The 14,925-nt window shown below is 37.2% G+C and overlaps 1 protein-coding gene and 1 long non-coding RNA gene across 9 annotated transcripts in view; both read right to left on the minus strand.

Annotated features, from left to right (window-relative positions):
- LOC104742202 (probable serine/threonine protein kinase IRE4) overlaps positions 1 to 4,439 on the minus strand; it is an 8,130-nt gene extending 3,691 nt beyond the window's left edge. Inside the window, exons 1-9 of the mRNA XM_010463172.2 lie at positions 3,910 to 4,439; positions 3,526 to 3,608; positions 3,275 to 3,451; positions 1,846 to 3,057; positions 1,474 to 1,646; positions 1,171 to 1,396; positions 758 to 850; positions 540 to 680; positions 369 to 461 (exon numbers count right to left, since the gene is read on the minus strand). Of these exons, the coding sequence (XP_010461474.1) occupies positions 369 to 461; positions 540 to 680; positions 758 to 850; positions 1,171 to 1,396; positions 1,474 to 1,646; positions 1,846 to 3,057; positions 3,275 to 3,451; positions 3,526 to 3,608; positions 3,910 to 4,105 (2,394 nt within the window). The 5' untranslated portion in view covers positions 4,106 to 4,439. The remainder of the gene's footprint in view (positions 1 to 368; positions 462 to 539; positions 681 to 757; positions 851 to 1,170; positions 1,397 to 1,473; positions 1,647 to 1,845; positions 3,058 to 3,274; positions 3,452 to 3,525; positions 3,609 to 3,909) is intronic.
- On the minus strand, positions 7,226 to 13,130 carry LOC104742203. Of its 8 annotated transcripts, none has more exons than XR_760473.2 (14): positions 12,645 to 13,130; positions 11,779 to 12,493; positions 11,581 to 11,684; positions 11,309 to 11,474; positions 10,912 to 11,120; positions 10,617 to 10,746; positions 10,385 to 10,435; positions 10,085 to 10,298; positions 9,797 to 9,996; positions 9,598 to 9,677; positions 8,826 to 9,065; positions 8,297 to 8,709; positions 7,832 to 8,180; positions 7,226 to 7,756 (listed from the first exon to the last, which is right to left on the minus strand). It is a non-coding gene; the product is annotated as an uncharacterized LOC104742203 (long non-coding RNA). The 8 variants fall into 8 exon arrangements; XR_002035187.1 differs by having other exon boundaries at positions 8,297 to 8,467; positions 8,625 to 8,709; positions 8,826 to 9,677; XR_002035188.1 differs by having other exon boundaries at positions 8,826 to 9,677; positions 11,581 to 11,648.

Genomic DNA, 14,925 nt, shown 5'->3' on the forward strand with positions numbered 1-14,925 from the left:
GGTTCTTCTGGAAATGATGAGAACTTATTCTTGGAGATACATCTGACCCATGGCCAGATAAATCAATTGTGTTGTTTATAAGACCAATCTTTGAAAGCCCAAAGTCTGTTAGCTGGTAACAAAAATAATAATAAGTTAGGTTGTAAAACAAAGTACTTCAACAACCGAAAGGGAAAACAATATTTGCATATGGTTATTTTCATATTTTTTACAAGCGTAAGGAGAACAATCTATGTTTGCAAATTTGGCTGCATATAACTCTCCTTTTGATAAAGTAAAGAAGGACATCTTTCACTTTTTGCATGCATTAAGGAAAAAACATTTGGCCACAAGAACATATTAGGTAAGCGAGAGCTTAAATAACAGACCTTGATGTGCCCATTATAGGCGATTAACAGGTTATCAGGCTTTAAATCACGGTGCACAATTTTCTGAGAATGGAGGTACTCCAATGCAAGAACCTGAAATAAATGTTAACTGTTTCTTAAAGAATCAAAAAAAAATTTTGGTATTACATGTATATGAAGCCTTCCACTTACCAGTTCCGCGATGTAAATACGAGCAATTTCCTCGTCAAGGCACCCAACTTTTTGGAGCAGAGAGTATAGATCACCACCATTAAGATATTCCATTACCAAGTAGAGGTTATCTCTGCAGGTGAATGAATAAAAGAATCGAACCTGCATTTATAAGATCAGATGTTCAGCCTTTGAAAGAATATTATAGTTGGACAGTAGCAAAGAAGTACAACATTTACCAGAAAGGGGTATCTGACAGTTATTAGTATATTTCGCTCTTGCAGTATCCTCTCGATGTCGTTTTTCCTTATCATATCCAGCTTTTTGAGTACCTGTATATGAGCTAAATAAGATTAGCACATGGACAAGCTGACTTCGCATAACAATGAGCAATTTTAATACAACATAGGGAGCCAAGATACTATAACTAAGAATTCCCTCTTACGAGTATTGTCATTATGAGAGGTTTGAACAATATGACACCAACGACTAGGCTGTCTAAAATTGGAAAAGAGAAAGCTACTATTTAACTATATTTACATGTTATTCTTGTCATTAAATTATATGGTTCAAAACACTGCGCATAGAAACTACGCAAGGCTAAATAAACATCATATCAATCTGCAACAAAGCAAAAACAAAATGCATCTACCTTTATTGCAAAAAAGTCTCCTGTTGTTCTTTTGCGTGCAAGAAAGACTTTACCAAAGGCACCTCTACTTATTGGTTTGATAATCTCAAAGTCATCGATACTTATCCTATCTTTCAGCAGTAAGTGTGGAGTAGCTACTGCATGCTCCAAGACATCTTCACTTTCTTTTACGTTACCCGCTGAACTTTTATCGGCAGTCAATTCACGAGCATATATATATTTCTCGCTGCAGGTAATATGAGTGTTAATAAAACCTATAGAACGAGTACAGTAGTTAACTATTCCATAACACAGTGAATTTACCAGAGAAGTTTCTCGATCCGCCCCCCAAAAGTATCTATCACAAGTGCTTTGAGCTTGCCCTGCTTTAAGACAGCTTGTATGTCTTGCATGCAGGCCATCAGATAGTCACAGGACCCCTCTTTCGAGAGATCTGTGCTTGCTCCACAGCGGGCAATATCAGAAAGGTCCATCATCTGCAAGATGAAAAAAAAAAGCTCGAATATGTTTTGCTTCTAAATGTTTAATTTCCAAAACTGAGCAGGCGTACTTCAATATATAAGAATGGATATTGTAAGGCACAGTAGCAAACTAGAACAGCAACATATAACATAAAACCAATACCTGATCTCTAATCTGCCTAAACAGAGAATATAGTGGAAACATATAACTAACCAGTTGAAGATCCTCTTGCTCTGGACAATGCCGCTCTAGCCAATAGGAGTCAAAGTGACTTGTTCTGGGGGTATTTGTTGAAGATACTGACGTGATGCTACCTGTTGATGATGAAGTGCCATGATGGCAAAGTTTGGCCCCTACATGGCTCTTCAGGTTAATAGGATATGTGCTAGACTCATCTATGAAGGCAGTGTCCATCTCATGCAGATCCTCAAACATTCCCTCTACACCTTTATTCCGCCATTCATTCATCTTGGGAGAACAACCTTCAGATGCAACTCCAGATTTCTGCAAAACAGAGTTTTCCAGGCCACCAGCTTGAGTGAAGGAATTTAAACTTCGTGAATCAATTATCTGTTCCAGTATCTCCTCAAGTTTCAAAAGGCGCTCATCGACATCCAAACAATTTATTTCACATTTATCTGCGTACGCACATATGTAAGAGTGCGGTTCCAGATGTGAGAGAGGAACTTCCTCCTCGCATATCCTGCATATTACATAATCAGATCCACCTAACTCTTTTCCAGGCTCATTTGGCATCTTATCTTCAGACTCATCGCTTGAATAAAATCTTTGTTCTACCACTTTACTATCATATTCGGGTTTCTGCGATGGAAAAACCTGTTTAGCAGCTGCATAACCTTCCCTATCAGCATTATTGCTATTTTCAACTGCTATGGCAGAACCGAAAGCTGTCTCTGACTCCAAAGATTCTTTGTCCTGTCTCTTGAACTTTTTTCCATCTTCATTCCTTTGATATTTAGGATAACCAGAACCAGAATCATCAACTCTAGGAGTAGCCCAATCTGTTTCCAAAGCAGGGATTCTATCTAAACATTCCTTAAATTTACGGAAGGAACTCTCATCAATTGGCTCAGTCTCCTTCTGAAACATCACAACTCTTGTACAGTGAGTCAATATAAAAAGCAACTGAGAAAACAACCACTTCACAAGTCCTGCTTGGCACTGTTTCCTTTTCCTAGTCAAGTCTTGGACAATAGATTCACAAGTAGCACGAAGTTGGGCAGATGTCATCTCCATACAGGCTCGAGCCAAGTTAAGTAACTCCTCTACCATTTCTCGATCTTCAGGACATGATGGATCCATTTTCTCTATAGCCTCTTTCACATCTATGACAAAGTCATTCAGCTTCTTATCCACAGTCTCCTTAGCAACATCAAATCTTGAGTGAAGTGAGCCCAGAAGTTCCTGAATATCATTGCAATCATAAGATACAACCAACTAACATAATTAGACCCCAACAAAACGAGTCATTACACTAGCCTTATGGCACACAGATTTTACTGCAAATTCCTTAAATTTTAGGAAACAGAACCCAACTTTGAGACAATTTGTATAGCAATATCTTGTGACAATTTTAAAACTCAGTAAAAGAAAAGTCTACAAGTTAAGATCGTTGTAGTACCTTCAAATCGTTGTAGCTGTGCGGACGAGGATAAGGAGTTTGAACACCACCCCTTGGCCCTAACTCATGGGAAAAGCTCTTTATACCCATAGACTTGGAAGAGGGAAGGGCAGTTTCAGATACCTTAACCATCCTCTCTTCTACTTTACAAGAGTTCTTGACTTTTAACTTGGCATCCTGTCACCAAAACGAGGCGGTTAATTCAAAGCCAATGACGTCCCCAATTGAACAAAAGCAAAAGCACAATTTACCTCACTGCTCGAGCAAACATATTTTGGAGGGTGACAAGAATACTTGGGTTTATACGAAGCGAGCCATCTTGACAATTTTGTTCCTAAAACAAAGAGTTAACGACGACACTTGTGAGGAGTGATCACCAGCAAGAAATTTTATCAACTATGATATGTGAATCTAAATATCATTTTTAGGGGGTTTTCAATCACTTTTCTAATATCCAAAACCACATCTCTCATTTTCTTCTTTCTGTAACCGAGATAACAACAAACTGTTTCTACTATGAATGCTCATGTGAAAATTCTGATTTCCTAACTGACCATACAAACCAAAACGATTCTAACTTAAAAAAAACCTGCAAAATGAATTAGTATGAAATGAAAGAATCTTCAAATCAAAACCTTGTTTGGAAGAGCTAGTGGTTCTACCATGTCCACGAGGAACAATACTCTTCTGATTACGATTAAACGGAGGCTTATCGGAGAAATCTTCAGGCCTAGGACCTGACGAAGCTAACCGAGTTTTGATCCGGTTCAAACCAGACGGAATCGCAACCGTAGACGAAACACCTCGATCCCTACGATTCTCTTCCGCCATCGAATTTCTTGACGGTAAAAACCAAGAAAAATTTCGTCACCGCCGTTGCACGGAAAAAGAAAACCCTAATACCTCCAAGCTCTGGCTTCTCCGGTAAGAAGAGCCGCTTTCATCGCCGGAAGAAGCGAAGAGGAAGGTGAAACTAGGGACGGAGATTAGAGAATCGGAATCCAGAGTGAGGTCGGCGAGGGTGATGAAGACGATGACGATGATGATGATGATGAGAAGAAGGATTCATGGATGGTTTTTGGGTAAAAAGAGCTAATAGGAGTGCTCTCAATCTCAATGGGGTTGGTTAGATTTTTATTTAGCCTTCAACGACTCCGCGGCTGTGACATCTTTCAATTTTTTTTTTTAATTTAATGTTTTTTATTTGATCTGTTACCGTTTCAAAACTTCTAAAATAATAATAATTAAGATAATAATAATATTGTAATCTTCTGTAAAGTATATTTTATTAATTTGTTTTTCACGAGCAAACAACACATGGGAAAGAAAGATACACTGATTTAATAAATCTCTCTTTGAAAAAATCTTCAATTTAATCTTTTTTTTATGAGCAAATAATACAGATGGGAGTACTGATTCTGTTTGTACCTCTTAATCAAATATTTATGAATAATAATAAATCTGTGGTTGAAAATTTAAAAGAGGATAATAAATCCGTCTATTAAATGATCCTTAATAAAACACCAAACAATAAATACTACTGCTTAACAACAAAAAAAAAGTAACTAAAATATTTAATTTTTAAACAAAATTTATTTAAGAGAAAATTTGTAAAAGCAAGGCCTTGAATGGCTGTAAATTTTAAAAGTGTTTTTGGTTTTAGATTTTTCAAAAATCTACTTTAAAGCCAATCAAGATTATACAAAAATTGGATTTCCTAAAAATTAGAGAATCCAGATTTTGTTGGTTTTTGGTAATTTTCAAAGAAAAACCAAAATCTATGTTTTACTAGTTTTTCATTTTTAAGCGTGACTTAAATTCTTTTTTTTTCTTTTTTTAATAAATTTTTAACACAAAATCTAAAAACCATAAACCAAAATCTAAAATCTAAAAACTACTTAAAAACTTGTAAACATTCATGGCCTAAGTATGTATATTTGTGTTTCAAATATTTTTGGATACCCATATATCAGTTCGATACAGAGATATAACACATTCAATATTTAAGCTGGTTCACATTTGGTTAAGTATTTCCAAATTAGCGTTAGGAATTTTTTTTTCTCAAAGCTAAAGTCCTTAACATTTATGTAATTTAGAAATTTATTTAACCATATCTTCAATATGAAATAGACTATTTGTCCACATAATTGATACATAATGGATTATCAAAATATTGCATCCATAAGTAGTTATCCATTTAAATAAATTTTAAGAAATTTTGATATGTTACTAGTACTTACAAATTCTATTAGTAATCATTCTATTGGTACAAATTCTAAGGTTGAAGATTTAAATGACAATATCAAGCTCACGCGCACGCTATGTCAAGCAAAAACATTCCTCCACGCCTCCAGCGAGATCTTTGAATATATCAACGGTTTGTCTATGTCTCTCTCTTTACATTTTGATGTAATCACTAAAACTAAACTAACCCTTTGGTTTATTTGTAGGAAAAATTGTGATCGGACATAGCATAGACTTTCCAAAATTGAGATTTGTTTTTCTAGAAATTAATATATAGATCCTCCTGAGCCCAAGTATATTATGGATACTTATGAACATTTTGCTAAGAACATTCTTGGAGGTCGCTTCAAGAACATGAACCTGATTACACTGATTAAACATTTCTCTCTACCTAAGCAATTACACAAAAACATATGTATGTGTATAAAAGAACATCCAATTTCTGATGGATCTTAGTATTAATTTAGATTTCTTTATACGATAATTTGGAATATAAAAAATATATATTTAAATGTAGAAATATCAAACAAATGAGGTATTATTATTATTATTATTATTATTATTATTATTATTATTATTATTATTATTATTGAAGACTGTAACGAGTTTAAAAATAATATTATGGGAGAATGAATGAATACAATGATGAAAAGAATCAAACAATGATATTATATATATATATATATATATATATATATATATATCTTTTTAAAAACGAAATCAAGGTTTGTAAATTGTAATGTACTAATCCTACCCCTAGCAAAAAGAAATGTACTAATCCTACCGACCAAAATTCGTAGATATGTATATAATAAACTAATCTCACTGACCACGATATGTATTTATAAATTAAGATATGTGTATATTAAACCAAATAGTAGTAGCTGTTTTTGATGGTAAGCATCGAATTGCACTAGCAATGTGACTAAGACAAACTCTAGTAGATTCACTCATTTGTCCTGCGTTCCGTAAAATCTGAGGAACCGGAATCGGAGGAAAGCGGGCGTGTAGAGAAGCCGGAGAAGTGAGTATGTGTGTGATCGAGAAAGAAAAAGAGAGTGAGTGTGAGATAAAGAGATTCCCAATGCATATATAGGCATCAACTTGGTGGGCACGCAAGGTCAATGTATATATAGGCATCAAACTTGGTGGGCACGCAAGGTCAATCCTTCATTCCCAATTATCAGTGCTTATATTAAATTGTGTAGTTTAATTTTACAATCCAGTTTTTTCCGTATAACTGTTTGCTACTTTGCGGTCAAAATTTCTTAGCAAGATAAATTTGTTTCCTTATTCCAACTACACAACCAAAATATATATATAAAAAAAATTGCTTCAAACCAAGACTTGGTGAGCAAAGGGTTTTATTTTTGGTGGAGATAATTTCCTAATTTCCCATTGCGGTTTTCATGCTTTTCTCTAAGAACATCCTAATTTATGTCTCTGCGTCTGAGTCGGAGGTTCTGCTGCCTAGGGAAACCTTGGTTCAGTTTTCTTGTTGTTCACGTTTAAGAGTAATTCTTTTTGAGATGATATTGCATTTGTTCCATTGTTACATCGAAATTAAGATCATAATTTTGTTGACACTTTTAACAAAGATGAACAATATTTTCTTGCTGCATGATTGAATATCGGAAAGTTTTTAATTGTATTAATTCGATCATGAGGCTTTTTTTTTATATATACAGTTATGTAGATTATTCACGATATTGTTACATATATATAATAGGACTCTTATTATATACAAGACTCTTCTTTATAGTGTTTCTTCCCCTTTTATTTTATTTTCTACATTAATATACTGTAGGTTATTTTTATGAGAACGAATATTGTAGGCTTAGGAGTATGACGTATGAAATTTAATAAAAGACATTGCGGAAACGCAAAAAAAATGTTAACGGCGAACCGCTGGTTCCCTGAGAATTGCGTTTCCGGCTAAAACCCTGTTTTAGCCATGGCTGAAGATAGTCCTAACTGTCCCCCTCCCTTTCCTCCAGACCCTCCTGACCCGATTCCCATCGTTTCCTTAGCCGATTCCCTCCCCACTCCTCTTCCCCTCCTCCCCACCCCAACACTCACCTCAAACTGCTTACATTGAGCCTGAGATAGTGGTCTTAGCCCTTCCCGTGCATCATAAATCTACTCATGTGGTTGTCAATGCCCAGGCGCAAGCGATACTAAAAGTATATAACCAAACTTTGTCCCAAAACCCTAGATCTGAAAACCTGGCTACAGTACCTGTCAGGAAAACATTAGCTCAAACTGATGGCCTCCTTGCTAAAATGCCGCCGAAAGTAACTCGGCGAGTCTTACCTCCACAATCAGCAGTAACAACGCACCAGGTAGGCTCTTTGGTGAACTACTCTGTCTCAAATCCATCAATCCCTGCAGTCATCTCCCAAGACATGATGGAGGTCTCCTCAACTCCTGAGCCTGAGTCTGCAATTGCAGCTCCAATTGTCTCTACCCCCTCGACCCCAAGTCTACAAACCGAATCTCAAGTCTTGCTTCCTCCTGTTGTTTCTTCTAGCCTGAATCCCCACACTGGCGCAAAAACTAAAGAAAATCTCAGACAGAACGCTCTCGAGATTAGCACCTGTTGAGCTCTCTCCGGATGGGAAGCCCATAATTGTTATCCCTGATGCAGTGTTCCATGAAGGAGCTGCAATGCATAAAGACTTCATTATTGAAAAATTTAAAGGTAGGCTCCCGGCTTACAAACACATTCAAAGTGTCCTGAGTCACATGTGGGGTAGAGGCCAGCGTTTGGAAGTTCACCTTAATCATGCCAATAACTCAATGCTGGTACGGCTCCCTAATGACTATATACGTACAAAGGTACTAGAAAAGGAACTTGGGTACATTGGTGAATATATGTTCTTAGTAGCTCAATGGGATTCTGCTGGTGGAGCCAACCCTGATCTCAATGCCATCCCCATCTGGGCCCATCTAAAAGGCATGCCATTTGATATGATGCATCAAAAAGATATCAGTTTAGTTGCTGGACTTGTTGGTGAGCCGAAAGAAATGGATGAATTTACACGAAATCTTGTCAGTCTCACGGAGACCCATGTCAAAGTAGAAAGGAATCTAAATGAACGACTACCTTCTTCAGTTGAGATACAAAGAGAAAGTGGTGAAATAATCACCATTGAGGTTGAGTATCCCTGGATCCCACCCACATGCTCTCACTGCAATGAAATTGGCCATGTCGTTAGATTCGGCCCGAGTGTTACACCAACTTGGACCCAGAAAAAGACAGATAAAAAGGACAAAGGTAAAGGGATCAAAGAGTCAGTTTACATACCTAAGGAAAGCAAGGGAAAAGATCACTCCACTAACTCTCCCCCCAATTCCTCTCCTTAAGAAGGTGGGGCCTCTTCCTCAGCTACTCCCCGATCACCCTCCAATCCTGCTTCGAGTGCCATTAATGGTGCTCAAGTCCCCTACACTGTTCAAGTTACCTCCACTGTTCATGTTCCCTCCACTGCTATGAATGTCACTAACTCTGATCAAGTCCCCTCCACTGCTGCTGATCTTGTTCCCCCTGCCAAACCGCAACCTTCAATCCTCCCTGTTGATACTCTTAAACCATCTCAACCTGTCTTACCCCTCACCCACCCTCCTCACTCTCCCTCCTCAATGGATTGCTCTTCTCCTCCATTGATACCAAAAAACTTTGAAAATAATAATCCTTTTGATGTCTTAGCCACCTTACCTGAAGCCCACAAAACTCTTCCACACCCTCCACCCTCAGATGGATCCAATTCTTCTGCCCTATCCTCTCCACCCTTTTTCTCTATTATAATATCTTCTAACTCCATCACTGGATCGAATACTGTCCAAACCCCTTTTACTGAGGTGACTCTCTCTACTAAGGGAGAGGAGCCTCCTACCTGTTAACCCCCCCTCTTTATCCAAATGTATATAAAACCATTTTTTTGGAATGTTTGTGGCTTGAATACTTTGGACAAACATCGTCCTTTCTCTACTTGGCTTGCGACTCACAAGCCTCTTTTTGGTGCTCTTATTGAAACCCACATAAAGGAACCCAATTTGAACAGAATCATGAATCTTACCTGTCCTGGTTGGAATTACATGTCTAATCACAGCTTTGATGAAGATGGACGGATAGTAATCATTTGGAAACTTCCTGCCACTGTAACGGTAATGTATCAGTCCAAGCATACGATAACAACCGAAATAACTATTCAAGGAGGGCACCATTTTTACTTCACAACTGTCTATGCTCCAAACATTGGTGGAGAACGCACTGACCTCTGGTGTGATCTTATCAATCTTCAACAATGGTATGCGCTTGACTCATTCCCGTGGCTGGTTGGAGGAGACTTCAATCAAATCCTACACCCGGCTGAGCACTCAAACCATGTTGTGAATCATCTGACTTCAAGAATGATAGAAATGCGGGACTATCTGTTGCAAATGGAGCTTATTGACTTGTGATATCGGGGTTCTCTCTACACATGGTCGAATAAAAACCCGTTAAATCCTACAGCAAAGAAGTTAGATAGAGTTCTCGTTAATAATCATTGGCTTGCATTGTACCCCAATAGTATTGTCTCCTTCCTTGCTCCTAAGATATCTGACCACACTCCCTGTCTTCTAAACCTCGATACCCCCCTCCCTTGTGATGGATCCAAACCCTTCAAATTTTTCAACTTTTTAATTACCCATCCCCAATTCCTTCCCACCGTTAGCACTGCATGGACTCTGACCGGAAATGCAAATTCCTTGGAAACAAGTTTGTCTACCCTTAGCGCTAAACAAAAAACACTAAAACGAGAGTTAAAAACTTTAGCGAGAGAGAACTTCTCAGATATTCAAAATAGAGTGAGGGAGACTAACCTTTTGCTTCAATCTGTGCAGGTTCAAGCCTTGGCAACCCCTTCCACTGACCTGTATCAACAAGAAAGAGAGTTATGTTCTAAATGGGAATTTCTTAGGCAAATTGAAGAAGCTTATTTCAGACAAAGATCTCGTGTTAACTGGATGAAAGAAGGAGATTTGAACACTAACTACTTCCATCGAATGACTCAGCTCAGGAATGGATTTAGTGCTATAAGGTCGTTTGCATTACCTTCAGTTACTTTGGTAGATGATCCTGTGGAAATGAGTCGAATGGCGGTTAGTCACTTCCAATCCATACTTGGCCCTTCCACTATGAGTACGGTTGTCGTCAGCATCCCTTGGATTCAGAGCTTGATCTCCTACCATTTCCCTCAGGAACAAAAGCAAACAATGGTAAAAATTCCATCAGCGGAAGAAATTATGAATGTGGTGTTCAAACTAAATGCAAACAAGGGCCCTGGCCCTGATGGTTTTACTTCAGCTTTCCATAAAGCTGCTTGGGGAATAGTGGGTTCTGAGGTTACCTCAAGCATCCTGATCTTTTTTCAAACAGATTTTCTCCCCTCTGCGGTTAATGCTACAATCCTTGCGCTTATCCCGAAGTTCCCTGGTGCCTCTATGGTCTCTGAATTCCGACCTATCTCTTGCTTAAACACCCTCTATAAGGTGATCTCTAAACTCATTGTCAGTAGACTTAAGCCTATTCTCCCTGACTTGGTACAGAAGAATCAAACTGCATTCATAAAGGGTAGATTATTGGTTGAAAACACTTTGTTGGCTGTAGAATTAGTAAATGGATACCATAAAGAAAAAGGACCTAAGAAAATAACTTTAAAGGTGGACATAGCAAAGGCTTTTGATTCTGTTAGGTGGGAGTTCGTGTTTAGTTGCCTTAGGGCCATAGAGATTCCAGAACTTTACCTTAGGTGGCTCCAAGCTTGTGTCTGCACGCCTTCTTTCTCAGTGGGTTTCAACGGAAACGTCCATGGTTATTTTAAAGGTAGAAGAGGTCTAAGGCAAGGTGATCCCCTCTCACCTTACCTTTTTGTTCTTGTCATGAACTGTGTCTCAGTGATGCTGGATAAAGCTACAGAATAAGGAAAGATTAAATATCATCACAATTGTCGGAATTTAAAGCTAACTCACCTTTGTTTTGCTGATGATCTCCTTATGTTTGTTGATGGATCAATTACCTCAGTAAAAAATGTGTTGGAAGTATTGGCAGAGTTTGAAAAAGCCTCGGGTTTAGCCATCAGTTTGCCTAAGACAAGTTTCTTTACATCAGGGTTCTTTGAATCTGAAATTAACCAGATTAAAGTTGAAACTGGAATTAGCCATGGTCAACTACCAATCCGTTACTTAGGTGTTCCCCTCTGTACAAAAAAGCTTACCCTCTTGGATTGTGCACCTCTCATACAACGGGTTAAAGGAAAACTAAACGCTTGGTCAACCAAAACCCTCTCTTTTGCAGGCCGGCTCCAGTTTTTGAATACGGTTATAGCTGGAATATCTAACTTTTGGTGCTCTGCCCTGGTACTTCCCAAGCGTTGCATTAACACCCTCAATTCTCTTTGTGGAGCGTTCTTATGGAAGGGAACCACTGAAGGACATCACTCGGCTCGTGTTGCTTGGAGTACTGTGGTAAATGACAAAAAAGAAGGAGGATTAGGCATTCGAGAGTTGAGTCTATGGAACAGAGCTTGCCTGTTGAACTTATCTGGTTGATCTTTTTTAGATCGGGTTCGGTGTGGGTGGCATAGTTCAAGGATGCTGTTCTCTCAGGTAGTTTGAGCAACTTCTGGACCTACAAGACAAAAGCCAAACATTCTTGGTTAGCAAACAAGTTGTTAAAAGTCAGGGAGGAGGTGTACCCATGGATAAAGATGAAGCTGGGGAATGGGAGGAGTTGTCGTTTTTTGAGTGATAATTGGTGCAAGTTTGGAAAAATGTTGACTTATCTGCAAGGCGAAGGATGTATGGGCATCCACAAGGGCACTCTAATTGCGGACCTATGGAGGAATGGGGGTTGGAGACTTCCGCCGGCTAGATCAGAAACTCAAGTCAACATTCAGATTGAACTCTCAAACATCCGACTAACAAAGGACCCTGACACAGTTCATTGGTGGGTTGATGATCAAATTAAAGATGGTCACAATACTGGGAAGATTTATTTGGCGATTAAGGAAAAGCTTCCGATTGTAGTGTGGCATAAGATTGTCTGGTTTTCAGGAAGAATTCCTAAACATAGTTTTCTTACCTGGTTATTTATGTTGAACAGATGCCCCACTCGAGACAGGCTCTCTAACTGGGGTATCCAAGTTGATCCTTCGTGTTTGCTTTGTGCTTCAGATGATGAGAGCCGTGACCACCTACTATTTCAATGCCCTTTCAGCTGGTCGATCTGGAGCAAAATCTCTCGACGATGCTCACTCAACCCATCTCAAACTTGGGCAGGTACGATCCACAGCCTTATCAACTTCCGTGGCTAACGTGTGGCAAAGAAGCTTCTCCTCATCTCCTGGCAAGCAACGATCTACTCCTTGTGGGCAGAGAGAAACCAACGCCTCCATAGCAACAGTTTCAAATCAGCGGACCTTTTACTTCGACAAATTGATACTCTGGTACGAAACAGAGCACTTAGCTTTCGTGACTCCAATCCATCGCTTTCAGCATAGTTGACGCTCCTTTGGTTTACTGGTGTATCGGCGATGAATGTACTATCATTCGAGGAACCCTAATTTCAGTATTGGCATCGCGATCTCACCAAAGTTCCATCCCCAATCATTGATGGCATCAAAAGTGGTTAGAAGCGGGTTTACTCCCCAACCGTATTTCTGGTTCGTTTCTAAGTATTTCGGTTCAATTCTGGTTTCTTTGTAACTAAGTGGGTTAGATAAGAGTTTGTTTTTCACTCTATTTCAGTTGGGCTTCCAACAATGGGCTCTTAGCCCTGTAAACTTTTATTTCTTATGCTTTTAAATAGAATGCCTTTTAACAACAACAAAAAAAAAGACATTGCGGAAACGTTTTTAAAGGTTTTAAAACAAACCAAACAAAGAAATTAAATAAATAATAATAAAGAAACAGAAACAGAAACATTGCGTATTATCTAAAACAGACGCATAACGCGCTATCTATCGTTTGTCTTCGCCCTCAAACGCAGCAGCATGCATGGTAGGATATGTGAGGTCATACCACATTTATATATACATTTTTTAAGTATAATAAGTTTTGAACCCACACTACGCGTGGGTTTATTTGATATATTTTGATAAAAATTATATATGATTGATTACAGTAATAAAATATTATCTCATAAAAAAAAATTAAAATTAGTACTAAGGAAAAAAATAAATTTCAGATACACAATTTTTTAAAATACAAAAATCAGTTGTGTTATAAAATCAAATCTGATAAAAAAAATCATAAATTTAACTTGACGTCCAGGCGAGACAAAATCAAACTGATGACCTCACATATCCTAAACCATTTTCTTTGACCACCAAGAAAAACGAAACAATTTTATAATCATGAATTTAACTCGTTTTCATATTTAATTGATCGCTACCACCTATGTTTTCGTGTTTTTATTCAATGTTTTCTTATTCTTCATATTCTTTCTTGTCATTGTCAAATTTTGGGGTAATTGTCATTGTTACTTTTACCGTCTAATTCTTCGTTATACTCTTTTTATTCTTCTTTCTCGTCAACTTCTTCACATTCTTCCACTGAAAAATATTTTTTTTAGACTACCACACAACTTGTTAACCCATCAAACTCCAAGAACAAAATCATTTCTTTTCTCATAAAAATAAAAAATAAGATAAAAATAAAAAAATAATGAAAGAATATCAACTCATCTATAAAATCATACACTAAAATATATTTTACAGCTCATAAGAAATAAAAAACACAAACGTAGATAAATAAGATAATTTATGTATTACATCAATATTTATAATATTTTAAATTTTTAAAAGGTTTCGAAATATTAAATTTGAACCTTTTAAAAAGTTTCAATATTACAACTTTTAAAAGTTTCAATATTTATAATATTTAAACTTTTAAAAATTTGAAATATTCTTATTCTAATATATTTTTTGAAACTTTTTAATGTTTTAGTTTGATCAAATAAAAACTGGATCAAACCGAATAAAACTATTAAACTGGGACGCCTGATAAATCAAGTTTTCCTGCTCATTCGTTGTTGAAAGCATATTAATCTTATTTATAATGGTTCTGAACCATTGTCTAAAACTTTTCTAGCCGATGTGGGATATCGTACATAGTTCTTTTATTTCCATAAATTTATAATTTTCCTTTTTCTAAAAAATTATGGAAATTTTTTAAAAATGTTAATTAATGGCATGTCAAATCCTGATAAGATGTTTAAAATAATTCTTAATATTAAAAATTCTGGAAATTTTAAAAAATGTTAATTAGTGAGATGTCTAATCTCTATTGGTGGTTTAAAATCCTAGGTGGACAGCTTAAGAAGCTTATAGCTCCTACTATTTATTAGTATAGATTTTGGGTTC

This window comes from Camelina sativa, chromosome 14 (assembly GCF_000633955.1).
Source record: "Camelina sativa cultivar DH55 chromosome 14, Cs, whole genome shotgun sequence".
NCBI classification, from domain to species: domain Eukaryota; kingdom Viridiplantae; phylum Streptophyta; class Magnoliopsida; order Brassicales; family Brassicaceae; genus Camelina; species Camelina sativa.